Source organism: Sinocyclocheilus anshuiensis, unplaced genomic scaffold, assembly GCF_001515605.1.
Source record: "Sinocyclocheilus anshuiensis isolate Anshui unplaced genomic scaffold, SAMN03320099.WGS_v1.1 scaffold729, whole genome shotgun sequence".
Taxonomy (NCBI): domain Eukaryota; kingdom Metazoa; phylum Chordata; class Actinopteri; order Cypriniformes; family Cyprinidae; genus Sinocyclocheilus; species Sinocyclocheilus anshuiensis.
Window position 1 is genome coordinate 1,115,675 of NW_015536561.1, and position 12,695 is coordinate 1,128,369.

Here is a 12,695-nt window from a genome sequence, read left to right on the forward strand (position 1 = left end):
TGAGGCACGACTGCCTCTATTAGCCAACGCATTCTTCAGCATTGTCTCTTCTCACCTTAACACTGAGAGGTGTTGACTCAGTTGACTCTTAGCCCAGTGGTGTATTGAGTGGGCTAAGGGGTTGGTTAGGTGTGCTTTTCACTGCTTGCGCACCCGATGGAGGGAAAAGTAATATTTGCGTTGTTTAACTTTGGCAGGTCAGCCAACAAGCTTTTGCTGTAGCTAGACTAAACATTTATTTTATTTTTATTTTTTTACAAGTTAATTAATTTATAAACTAATACAAATGAATATTATTGTTTTTAAGTATTATGTATAAATATTATAATAACTTTAGTATCAAGCAACATTTTATCTATTTTTGTTATTAATGATTATTAATTAAATGTTTATTAATTAATATGATTAATCAATATAATTAATGTTATATTAATAATTATATAGCAAATAAAAATATTTAATTTGCTGTAGCTAGACAATTTATTCATTGTATTTTATAAATTCGTTTATTTATAAATATTTATATATAATATTTTGTATAAATATTAATAACTTCAGTGTCTAATATGACTATTTTTATTATCATTTTTTATATGTTATTAATGCTTATTTATTGAATATGTATTAATGTATGTTTAATTCATATAATATAATAACTAAATTAATTACATAGCAAAAAAAATGACTAATAAATAAATAGTGCATTATTTTTTATTGTATTTTTAATTTATTTTCATTTTTTACTTTGTCTGGATTAAACATTCATTTGTCGTTCATTCATGCACTATATTTTTATGTATATGTTATATATGTTCATTTATTTATGAACAGGAGGAGGAGGATAAACTTTTTTATGATTTCTTTATTTGTTATTAATTATTAATAATTAAATGTTTTAATGTATGATTAATAAATATTATTGTATTAATTATATAACAAATAAAAATGACTAATAAATTAATAGTACATGTATTTAGTTTATAAATGTAAATGTTTTGTGTTTGCAGGTACATGTACTGGACCGAATGGGGAGGTCGACCCAGAATAGCTCGAGCTCACATGGACGGCAGTAACATTGTGACTTTGGTGGACAAAGTGGGCCGAGCCAATGGACTCACAATTGACTTCATTGATCAGCGGCTCTACTGGACAGACCTGGACACCTGCATGATTGAGTCAACAAACATGCAAGGTGACAATTCATAGGTTTTAAAAATCCCACAATCATCAGAAATGGCTCTTAAACCATACAATATTAGACCCTCCAACCAACTTTAATCAACTAAAGCATTGTTTATCGTCCTTAGGTTTGCAGAGAGAGATAGTGGCCGACGATCTTCCTCATCCTTTTGGCTTGACCCAGTATCGCGATTACATCTACTGGACTGACTGGAACCTGCGCAGCATCGAGCGGGCAGACAAACACAGTGGCTTGAACCGAACGGTGGTACAAGGGCACCTGGAGTATGTCATGGACATCCTGGTCTTCCACTCCTCCAGACAAGATGGCGCCAACGAGTGTTCGCAGAACAACGGCCACTGCGCCCACCTCTGTCTAGCATCACCTTCTGGAGCCCAGTGCCGCTGCGCTTCCCACTACACCCTAGAGGCAAACGGACACAACTGCAGCTGTGAGTTTTGGTGTAGATGGTTTTAGAAGAGAAGGTGTTCAGAGTCGCTACATTTTGTACCATTGTTCCTCCTTTGGCTTCTAATTATTTTATGGCTCAACAGTAAAAAATAAATAATCTTCTGGCCGACATGAGCAGGTAATATAGATTTTATTTTCCCTGACAATATTTTTACAGAATGTATTAGTAATAATAATAATAATTGTAATAATAATTAGAATTGTTTACAATTTATGTAATTAATTATTAATTATAAATATTATTGCAATTTTATAATCCCAACAGTGAATTTTAATCAGGGTTCAACAAGGACAATATTATTAAATATTTTTAATTAATTAATAAAAATAATCATAATAAATCAATAATGATTATAATAATCATAATAAATGTTATTATAATTATTATTATATAAAATGTTCAGATGTGTACTGCTAATAATAATGATAATATATGTTGAATGTTTATATATATATTATAATAATATATTTGTTAGTGTTTATATGTAGTATAATAATGTTATTATTACTATTATTATTACTTATATATATAATTTACATTTATATGTAAATAAATATTATATTTACTATTATTACTACTGTTGTATAAACATATATAGAATGTTTATACTTTATACTACTACTACTACTAATAATGATTATTATTATTATTTCATAATATTGTTCTTATTGCTGAACCCCAATTCAATGCACTGTTTGGAGATTTTAGCAGCCATCAGGGGTAAAGTAATCTATAGTCTCCCAGCCATAAAGTTCACTGGGTTTTAACGACATTAAAGTGAGTCATGGGTTTTAAGATGCAGTTGGCAGATTGAAATGGCATTAGAAAACAATGGCTCACGGCCATTCAAAACTCAGTCATATGCATTTAATTCCTTATAAGCTTAAAAATTACAGAACTTGGATTAAACAAGCACGCAAGGGAGCACGGTGAGAGCGTTTGGCCAAGAGTGCAGAGGTCTTGGCAACGCTAATGTGTTTCTACTTGTGTTTTTACTCCCTCTTGTTTTTTCATCCTTTCATAGCCTAGAGGGAAAGGCTGATTGCGTTTAGTTCGTATGATTGCATTTAGCTGACCTTCACCTTCTGATCAGAGGAATGGAGCTGGCAAAAAAATGTCCATTGTTGACCTGTGCTTCTATAACTTTGTTTGGATCCCTTATTCTCGCCTTCCTCTTGTTTTGCTCAACAGCGCCCTCTAGCTTCCTGCTCTTCAGCCAGAAGAGCTCCATCAGTCGAATGGTCCTGGGAGAACAGAGTCCAGACATGATTCTACCCATCCACGTTATGAAGAACTTGCGCGCCATCAGCTTCGACCCTCTGGAACGCCTGGTCTACTGGGTGGATGGCCGACAAAACATCCGCAGTGCCCGAGACGATGGCAGTCAGGTGACTGTTCAGTCAAACAATGTTGATGTTACTTGATCATAACAGTATACTCACTATATCTATTATTAAATATTTATACTATATTTATTGTTATTTAATTGAATATTATTTGAAGAATATATTTTTATTAGTAGTACTATTACAAAATTAAGAAAATGCAAAAAGTAGATCAGTGGACCAATATTTGCTATTATCAACATAATAATAATCATGTCTTAGTAATAACTGACCCACTTTTTGTATTATCGTCATTTTCCTCATTCTTTAATTAGTAGTGATTAATTATTCAGCATATAATTATATGCTGACATTATTATTATAATCATCTTGATAATAATAATTATTATTAATAATAATATTATAGTATTATATTAATAATAATTATTATTATTATTATTCATTTATTTGAATAAATAATTTAAATATTTTATATTTAAAACTATTTCTTAATTTCTGAGCATGAAATTATTTTCATAAAATTATTATTATGTGATGTAATATGATATGATAAATTAATTATTTGTGGTTAATTTGATTAATTATTCAGCATATGTAATTAAATATTAGCTCTAAGATTAGTTATATTAGTTCTAATTTAAATTGGTCTGAATTATCCAGGCATCCACAGTGATGACCCCAACCAACCTCCACCCAAAGCAGCCTCATGACTTGAGTCTGGACCCCTACAGTCGCACTGTCTACTGGACCTGCGAGACCACCGACACCATCAACATCCATCGCATGAACGGCCATGTGATCGGGGAGGTCCTGAAGGATGACGTGGACAAGCCTCGCGCTATCGTGGTGAATGCTGAGAAAGGGTACGATCATTAATTAGCAAAATAAAATATAGGGCATGTCATTATCATTACAACTTGCATTAAATTTAACTGTTCATCCATAACCTCAGGGCCAGATTTTATTATTCAACTTTGGTTTGGCTCCTTTCCATAAACGTAACAGCACCTTATCAAATGTTTATTGATTTATGGCCAGCTGACTTGAAATTACGGCACTGAATTGGATACTCTAATGATGGGGCACTTCGCCATTTCTTTCATATTGTAGGAAAACTCTTGATTCCATCCAGGCCTCTCCAATAGCCAGATATGTAGAACAGATGGCCCTATGGGTTATGTAACTACCCATGTACAACCTGTTTGCACATTCTTCTGTTGTACATTCCTGCACATCTAAATATTTATTAAGCCTACAGTATACTGTCCTGTGCATTTTATTTTATTCTTATTTTTTATCTTACTTTTTCCATACCTATATTTATATATAATTTTCTTGTGTTTGTATTCTTTAATAATTGCACTGTCCATGGAGCGGACCTGACTTACATTTCACTGCTGGTCATATATTCCCTATATAACCATGTATGTGACATAAAAATCTTGAATCTTGAATCTTGAATCCTCTGTGGTCCCCGTGCTGCGGCTCTCACTAGCGAGTCGACCATTCGCAGGCGTTGGCTGCATGCACTGTAATTGTGTGTCCCTTTGTTAGTGTGACCGTCATCAGTGAGTTTTCTATTTACGTCTCACCCTCACAGCCTCGAATGAGTTGGGTGGAGGGGACTTCTCCCGTAAGAGTGGCAGGACAGACAAATTATGGCACAAAAACCATAACCATTTTATACAATTTCTAATTATTTTAAGTTTTAGGCTTTCATTTAATATTTTATTTTAGCATTTTCAATTAACAAAAATTATTTGAATAGTTTTAGTTTTAGATTCACTTCGAGTCTAAAAATGATGGATTAAAGAAATTTTCGTGTGATTTAGTTTCTAATTCACATGATAACCTCTTCATTCGGTGTGCCTGATTTGTTCTGGTCAATATCTTGAATTGATCCTCTCTAAAAGTTTGTTTGTTTACTTCACGCATAAGTAGTTGTTAGATTTGGATCCAAAATGCCGTCAAATCCGACAACCTCAAAATCTCGTGAAATTGACGAAGCATTGCTTTATTTCGATTTTCAGATCGTTGAGGATCAAAACATCTTGAAAGATGTTCACATAAGGGTTTGTTTAACGTTGCAGGTGGGAAATTTAATACACAATATGCTACATTCCTCACGCTTAAGTCAGACATTGGCAGACATTGAACGAGTACATAACACTCCATAGTACTCTGACTCAGAGAAGGCATCTTCAGATCCATCAGCCAAACCAATTTTGAGGTTTATTCATTTCTTCTGTTCCCATCTTAACATTGGAAATGCATCACATATAATGTAAATACTCCAAACTTTTCCCAAAGGAAGTAACTGTTTTTTTTTAAATGGTTTGCTTTGTTGCTGTGATAGTTTCAGTTTTGATTGTCTAATTTTTAAAGACAATCAAGCACTGTACTCTACGATATCAATATCGGCATTCTGTTTTTTTCATCCAAACAAAATTGCTAACAGATGCACATTGTGGGTTTCCCAGACAGTGTCTGAAAACAAAAGGAGCAAACACACCTTTGAAAGTTATCACAAACTAGTCTAGTCTACATAACATTAGGACTAAAGGGCTTTTGGGATGTGTGAAGATATACACCAATTCTCCCACAAAGTCAAAACAACATGCCCCCATCAAAGTTGTGCCCTCTGTTCAACAAATGAGTGTTTATACATTCCTACAGATCATGTGTTTGTTATGCAATGCAATAACATCAATTACTACAAACACTTTCATTAAATGTTGAAAGATCTTGAAAGATGTTTGTATAATCCAATTAAAGTCACTTTGCCCCACATTTTTGTCACATTTTTACTACATTTTTTTTTTTATTAGGAAAATTGTATCTAACTTCCAAACCTCTTTTTTTCCTTACAGCTACATGTATTTCACTACTGTCCAGGATCGTTCGGCTAAAATCGAAGGTGCGTCTTTGGATGGGACGGAGCGTGAATCCCTTTTCACAACCGGTTTGATCCGCCCTGTGGCACTGGCTTTGGACAACAAGTTGGGCAAACTGTTCTGGGTGGACGCGGACCTGAAACGGATTGAGAGCAGTGATCTGTCTGGTAAATACTACTATATTTTTACTTGCATATCTAATGGTGTATATATGGTAGTTAAATGTGAACCTGAATTGAGAACGTCATCTAATACATTGAATATATAGAATTTATTTTAAAAGGTATGATTACTTATTTTTAAAAATACACTGGGGGATTCAAAAGTCCACAGGTGAAAATGCTTCTATTCCTAAATGTACAAATAGGGGAAATGAACATGCAAAATGACTGTAAATATCCATAACATATCCATATATATCCATAACTAATATGGTGCCAATCAGTGTTGTTATTGTAACTAAAACTTAAAAAAAAATCATTTTCATTAATTTTGTAACTAAAATATTAGATCAAATTTAAAAACAAATAAAAATTAGAAATTTTGCTTTTGCTACTAACGGAAATAAAGTTGAAGTACAAAAATTACTAAAACTGAAATATTTTTAAATATATAAAAAAGAAAAAGGCAATTAAAATGTTAAAATAAAAGCCAATTCAAAATATTAATGAATATTATAATGGTGTATGAATAATGGTAAAATAACAATATATTGTGCATTCCTAATTATCAGCATAACAATTCGTGAACTTTGAGTTTTAAAAATAAAATGAGTTATTTTTACACAGAAGTAATGTAAAATAGATCTGTACAATTATAATAACGAACATTATGTTGCTTTTAATATTGTACCAAAATGTCATGATTTAAGACTTGAAAAACGAAATGTTCCCATACAACTCAATGTTAATAATTTATTTTGAAGATGAATTTTGATGTCAGAAAGATTAGGTCTTTTCACTCGTCACGTAGCCATACATGTCACTGAATCTCATGTTCAGAATGTTTTTGTTTCTTGTCTTGTATTGTATCGCCCGTGGGCAAATTGATTGCAATCAGTTCTGCAGTATTCTGGAACACCATGTGAAACAAGGACAAGTTTCTGACCTCTCCAATGAGATTTGATCTTCTAAACATGTCAAATGACAGAGCTATGGAAACCAAACAAATACAGACAGAGAGCGCAGGCCAGGCACTGTCTATACTTATGCTGCATATTATCAATACCATCTAGTCTAAACTAATCAAAACAGTATAGTCTGTGTTGTCTAAACATGGTATATACATTGACAAAGCTCTAATGAAGAATTTGATGGACTATAACTTAGTTCATTCTTCTGAGGTTATTTAAGTTCCTTCGTCACTGAAAATCACTCTATCACTTTGTTATTGCCAATGAGCTGCCAGAAAGCAAAGTCTCTCCAGATGCTGAGCTCTGATGTTTGATGTTAGCATAAGACAAATGGTCACACCTTAAGCCACGCCTAATCTGCTTGCGTAACAGAACTCCCCTTTGCAGCCAAATGACCAACACAAAGGCTGAAAAGATATAGTTTAGAACGTGAAACAGTAGAAAATCCTGAATTATGACTCTGTGGATCTCTTTGTTTGCTTCCCAGGGGCCAATCGTATCGTTCTCCAGGACTCCAACATCCTTCAGCCTGTCGGTCTGACTGTGTTGGGCAATCACCTGTACTGGATCGATAAACAGCAGCAGATGATCGAATGCGTGGACAAGCTGACCGGAGAGAAGAGGACCCGCATTCAGGGGCGACTCCAATACTTGACCGGCATCCACGCGGTGGAGTACGTGGAACCAGAGGAGTTTGGTAAATTCACAGATGTTTATTATATTTAAAAAATGATAACACATTAGCTTTGTTCCGAAAACCTTGTGAGCTACCAGTCTAGTCTAGTCTAATCTAATCTATTTATTTATTTATCTCATTTATTATATTATTTACTTTATGGATGACAGAACAGAAAGGTCTTCTGTCACTTACTATACTTCTAAAATATAATGATCTACTATAGTACAATAATATAAATATATGATTAATACATTATATTAATTAAATTATATTTAAATGACATTTAAATTAAATTATTGTAACTTAAATTAGAATGTATTATATTATTTATCTTATGGATTAATTATTAGTTATAATATTAAATTTAATCCTAAATTATATTCAGTCATGTATTTAAGATTAATTTAAGTAATTTAACAGTATGTATAATTTTGTTTGCAAAAAATATGCATATTTTGCTTGCTTGTCTTGAAACCTATAAAAAGAGCCCAGTTTCTTCTTTAGCTACCTTTATGAATTGTCAGACTAATCAACAACATCTAAACGAATTTCCACTGGTAGTTGAGTGTTTTAACCAGTTGAGTTGCAAAAATCATAGGTTGTCAAAATTGGTTCACATAAAGACCATGTGGCCTCAGAGTTCCTGTGATTTAAAGAGTTGAATTATCCTTTGATCTTTCTAACAGCATCCCACCCTTGTTCCCGTAACAACGGAGATTGCTCCCACATCTGCATCGCTAAGGGCGATGGGACGCCGCGCTGCTCGTGTCCCATGCACCTGGTGCTGCTTCAAAATCTGCTCAGCTGTGGAGGTACATTTTAACATATATGCACACATGTATCTGTAGCATGTAACTGAAAATGCACCAATCGGATTTGATGCATCTGTGCTGATCACATATTTACCCATAACCCCCTACAGAGCCTCCCACCTGCTCTAGTGAGCAGTTCACCTGTGCTACTGGCGAGATTGACTGCATCCCCATGGCGTGGCGCTGTGATGGCATCGCTGAGTGCGCAGACCACAGCGACGAGATGAACTGCCCCATCTGCTCCGAACTCCAGTTCCAGTGCGACAAAGGCCAATGCGTGGACTCTCAGCTGCGTTGCAACGGAGAGCCCGACTGCGCAGACGGCTCTGATGAACAGGATTGCGACAGTATGTCCAACTGTTACGCACTTTGAACCTGCTGATTTACCAGAATTTCCACCTGTGACTGATTCTGTAAAAACACATATTGCAATTCATATTTGAACAGGGTTTTAATAAACATTCAAAATCTTGGATTGCTGGTTTTTAGATATTATGGCTAAAAGAGCATGACAAGCCAGACAAGCAGCTCTCTTTTTTAATTTTTTGTAAGTACAAAAATGTGAAACACACTGTGTATAAGAGAGTACGACTGGGTGTCACAAAGTACTAAATAGTCAACACAACATTGTGCTGTCCTCAAAACAAACTTTTTGCAAATAAATCAATAGTTTGTTGTATGAATCAGTAAAAATGATTCTGAAACAGGACTCATCTGTCTGTCTTATTTAATGGATCAGACTCACTGAACTGGCTCAAATGATTCACTTGAGTCATTTAATGAACCCCAGTTTATTATGTCCAAATTGAATTGAGCTGAAAATCAGTTTTATTGTTGTATATCTCTTGAAAAAATTAATTAGTGACTGGTGTTCATATGACAGTGTATAGTTACAGACACATCCACAACTTGAGTTTTAGACTTTTGTTGTACATTTTAAAACTGTCTTCTAAAAAAAGCAAATTCTTATAGGAAACACTGAATCTAATGTTTTGCATTCATAAATTTATGCTGCTTCATTTTTCACTTCCTTGATTTTTATAACTTAGCTGTTGTGTCAGTCATTGATCTGTCCTCTCGCTTTTTCCCCATTAGCCATTTGCATGCCTAATCAGTTCCGGTGTGGCAACAACCAGTGTATTCTGAAGAAACAGCAGTGTGACTCCTTCGCAGACTGTGCCGACAAATCTGACGAGCTTTTCTGCGGTAAGTTTACCATACCAAAAAAAGCACGAGTTGTTTGACCGTGCATCCCATAACTTGAATGTAACATTGCCTCCAAGACATATTTATCCCTGTTTGGCTTATTCACAGATTTCCCTTCGACCCCTAACGACATTCCGCGTCACACCAGCACCATCGGCCCCGTCATCGGCATCATCCTCTCTGTCTTTGTGATGGGAGGCATGTGTTTTGTGTGTCAGAGAGTTGTGTGTCGCCATTACAAGGGCCCTAATGGAGGCTTTCCACATGAGTACATCAGCGGGACCCCTCACGTGCCCCTCAACTTCATCGCACCCACAAATTCACAGCACGGTACTTTTACAGATAAAGGCCTGCTGTTTGATAGCTGCTGCAGTCTGTTAAGGTGAATAATGTCTCTGCCTGTGATGAGTCTTTATTGTGTGATGAGTCTGTCTCGCTGTGTCGCAGGTATTTCCTGTGGGAAGTCCATGATGAGCTCAGTGAGTCTCATGGGCAGCAGTAGCAGTGGGGCACCTCTCTACGACAGGAACCATGTGACGGGAGCATCATCCAGTAGCTCTTCCAGCACCAAAGGAGCCTTTTACCCTCAGGTACTATTCTATTTTATCAGTTTATTGTTATTGTTTATTGTTTAATTCATTGTAGGAAAAAAGGTGTTTGTATTTTAAGTTAAATGCTCATTGATGTATTTTATATTGTCTGGTTTGTTGTGGTTTATGCCTTAAAACTTTTTTTTTTTTTTTACATTTCTGTGTATAGATGCTCAACCCTCCTCCATCGCCAGCAACAGATCGCTCACTTTACAATGCAGAAGTTTTTTATTCATCTAACAGCCCATCGACAACCAGGTCTTACAGGTGTGTTTTAATCCAGAGATTCTGGATAATTGGATGGATAATATGCAGTTGGATGGATGAATGGATGGATGGATGAATGAATGGGTGGGTGGATGGTTGGATGGATGGCTTAAATATCTGTAATGGTAGGATAGATATGCTAGGTAGATTGGTCCGTAGGAAGGTTGAACGCTCATATCTGAAATGGTAGGGTAGATATGCTGATATGCATGTAGCTGAAATATCTGGATAGGGTAGATATGCTGAAAGGTAGGAAGGTAGGTTGATAGGAAGGTAAATAGCTCAAATGTCCAGTAGGGTAGGTATGTTGATGTGCTTTTAGGTAGATAGCTCAAATATCTGGTATGGTGGAGTAGATATGCTGGTAGGTAGGAAGGGTAGGTAGACAGGTAGAGAGATAGCTCAAATAGATGGTATGGCAGGGTAGATATGCTGATAGGTAGGTAGCTTAACTGTCTGGAGAGTTTGTGTAGATATGCTGATAGGTAGGTAGATAGGAAGGTAGATAGCTCAAATGTCCGGTATGGTAGGGTAGGTATGTTGATGTGCTTTTAGTTAGATAGCTCAAATATCTGGTATGGCAGGGTAGATATGCTGATAGGTAGGTAGATAGGTATGTAGGAAGGTAGACAGCTCATATCTGGAATGGTAGGGTAGGTATGCTGATAGGTAGGAATGTAGGTACATAGGAAAGTAGATAGCTCAAATATCTGGTATGGCAGGGTAGATATGCTGATAGGTAGGTAGACAGGTACGTAGCAAGGTAGACAGCTCATATCTGGAATGGTAGGGTAGGTATGCTGTTAGGTAGGAAGGTAGGTAGATAGCTTAAATAATTAATGAGGTATGATAGATATGCTGGTATGTAGGTAGATGGCTCAAATATCTGGTATGGTGGGGTAGATATGCTGGTTGGATAAGAAACAAAGATTTTATTTAATTTTCCACACGCTTTGTTCAAGAAACATTTCAGCTTTTTGGGGAGGGACAGGAAACGGTTTTCTGGATATTTTCATCCCGAATAAATGTACAGCGGTCGTGCCAGGACAGTGCTTGCACAAATGAGTTCTATTATGATCTTTTTTTAATAAGTGCCCCCCACCCCCCCCCACAGGTAGACAGGTACGTAGGAAGGTAGACAGCTCATATCTGGAATGGTAGGGTAGGTATGCTGATAGGTAGGAATGTAGGTACATAGGAAAGTAGATAGCTCAAATATCTGGTATGGCAGGGTAGATATGCTGATAGGTAGGTAGACAGGTACGTAGCAAGGTAGACAGCTCATATCTGGAATGGTAGGGTAGGTATGCTGTTAGGTAGGAAGGTAGGTAGATAGCTTAAATAATTAATGAGGTATGATAGATATGCTGGTATGTAGGTAGATGGCTCAAATATCTGGTATGGTGGGGTAGATATGCTGGTTGGATAGGAAGGGTTAGTAGACAGGTAGAGAGATAGCTCAAATAGATGGTATGGCAGGGTAGATATGCTGATAGGTAGGTGGCTTAAAAATCTGGAGAGTTAGTGTAGATATGCTGATAGGTAGGAAGGTAGGTAGATAGGAAGGTAGATGGCTTAAATGTCTGGTATGGTAGGGTTGGGATGTTGATGTGCTTTTAGTTAGATAGCTCAAATATCTGGTATGGCAGGGTAGATATGCTGATAGGTAGGTAGATAGGTATGTAGGAAGGTAGACAGCTCATATCTGGAATGGTAGGGTTGGTATGCTGGTAGGTAGGAAGGTAGGTAGATCGCTTAAATATCTAATGAGGTATGATAGATATGCTGGTAGGTAGGTAGATGGCTCAAATATCTGGTATGGTAGGGTACAATTGCTGATAGGTAGGTAGCTAGCTCAAATGTTTGGTATGTTAGGATAAATATGTTGATTTATGGATGGATAGTTGAATAATTGCATAGATAGATAAAAGGATGCCTGAATAGATGACAGACAGGATGACTGGATGGATAGATAGGTCCAACATCTCAAGTTACTGATCTACGAATGTTTGCCCTCCACAGGCCGTATATGATGCGTGGAGTCGCGCCCCCCACCACCCCCTGCAGCACCGACGTGTGTGACAGCGACTACACCACGAGCCGCTGGAAAACCAACA

General features: G+C 36.1%; 1 protein-coding gene across 1 annotated transcript in view; it reads left to right on the top strand.

The window, feature by feature from the left end:
- Positions 1 to 12,694, top strand: part of LOC107701817 (low-density lipoprotein receptor-related protein 5-like) — a gene marked incomplete at its 3' end in the record, with an annotated part of 76,729 nt that extends 64,035 nt beyond the window's left edge. Inside the window, exons 12-24 of the mRNA XM_016503942.1 lie at positions 1,008 to 1,192; positions 1,308 to 1,631; positions 2,844 to 3,040; positions 3,659 to 3,861; positions 5,869 to 6,059; positions 7,512 to 7,721; positions 8,390 to 8,515; positions 8,626 to 8,862; positions 9,611 to 9,721; positions 9,830 to 10,051; positions 10,169 to 10,311; positions 10,481 to 10,578; positions 12,601 to 12,694. Coding sequence (XP_016359428.1) covers positions 1,008 to 1,192; positions 1,308 to 1,631; positions 2,844 to 3,040; positions 3,659 to 3,861; positions 5,869 to 6,059; positions 7,512 to 7,721; positions 8,390 to 8,515; positions 8,626 to 8,862; positions 9,611 to 9,721; positions 9,830 to 10,051; positions 10,169 to 10,311; positions 10,481 to 10,578; positions 12,601 to 12,694 — 2,341 coding nt within the window. The remainder of the gene's footprint in view (positions 1 to 1,007; positions 1,193 to 1,307; positions 1,632 to 2,843; positions 3,041 to 3,658; positions 3,862 to 5,868; positions 6,060 to 7,511; positions 7,722 to 8,389; positions 8,516 to 8,625; positions 8,863 to 9,610; positions 9,722 to 9,829; positions 10,052 to 10,168; positions 10,312 to 10,480; positions 10,579 to 12,600) is intronic.
- Position 12,695: the final 1 nt, after the last annotated feature.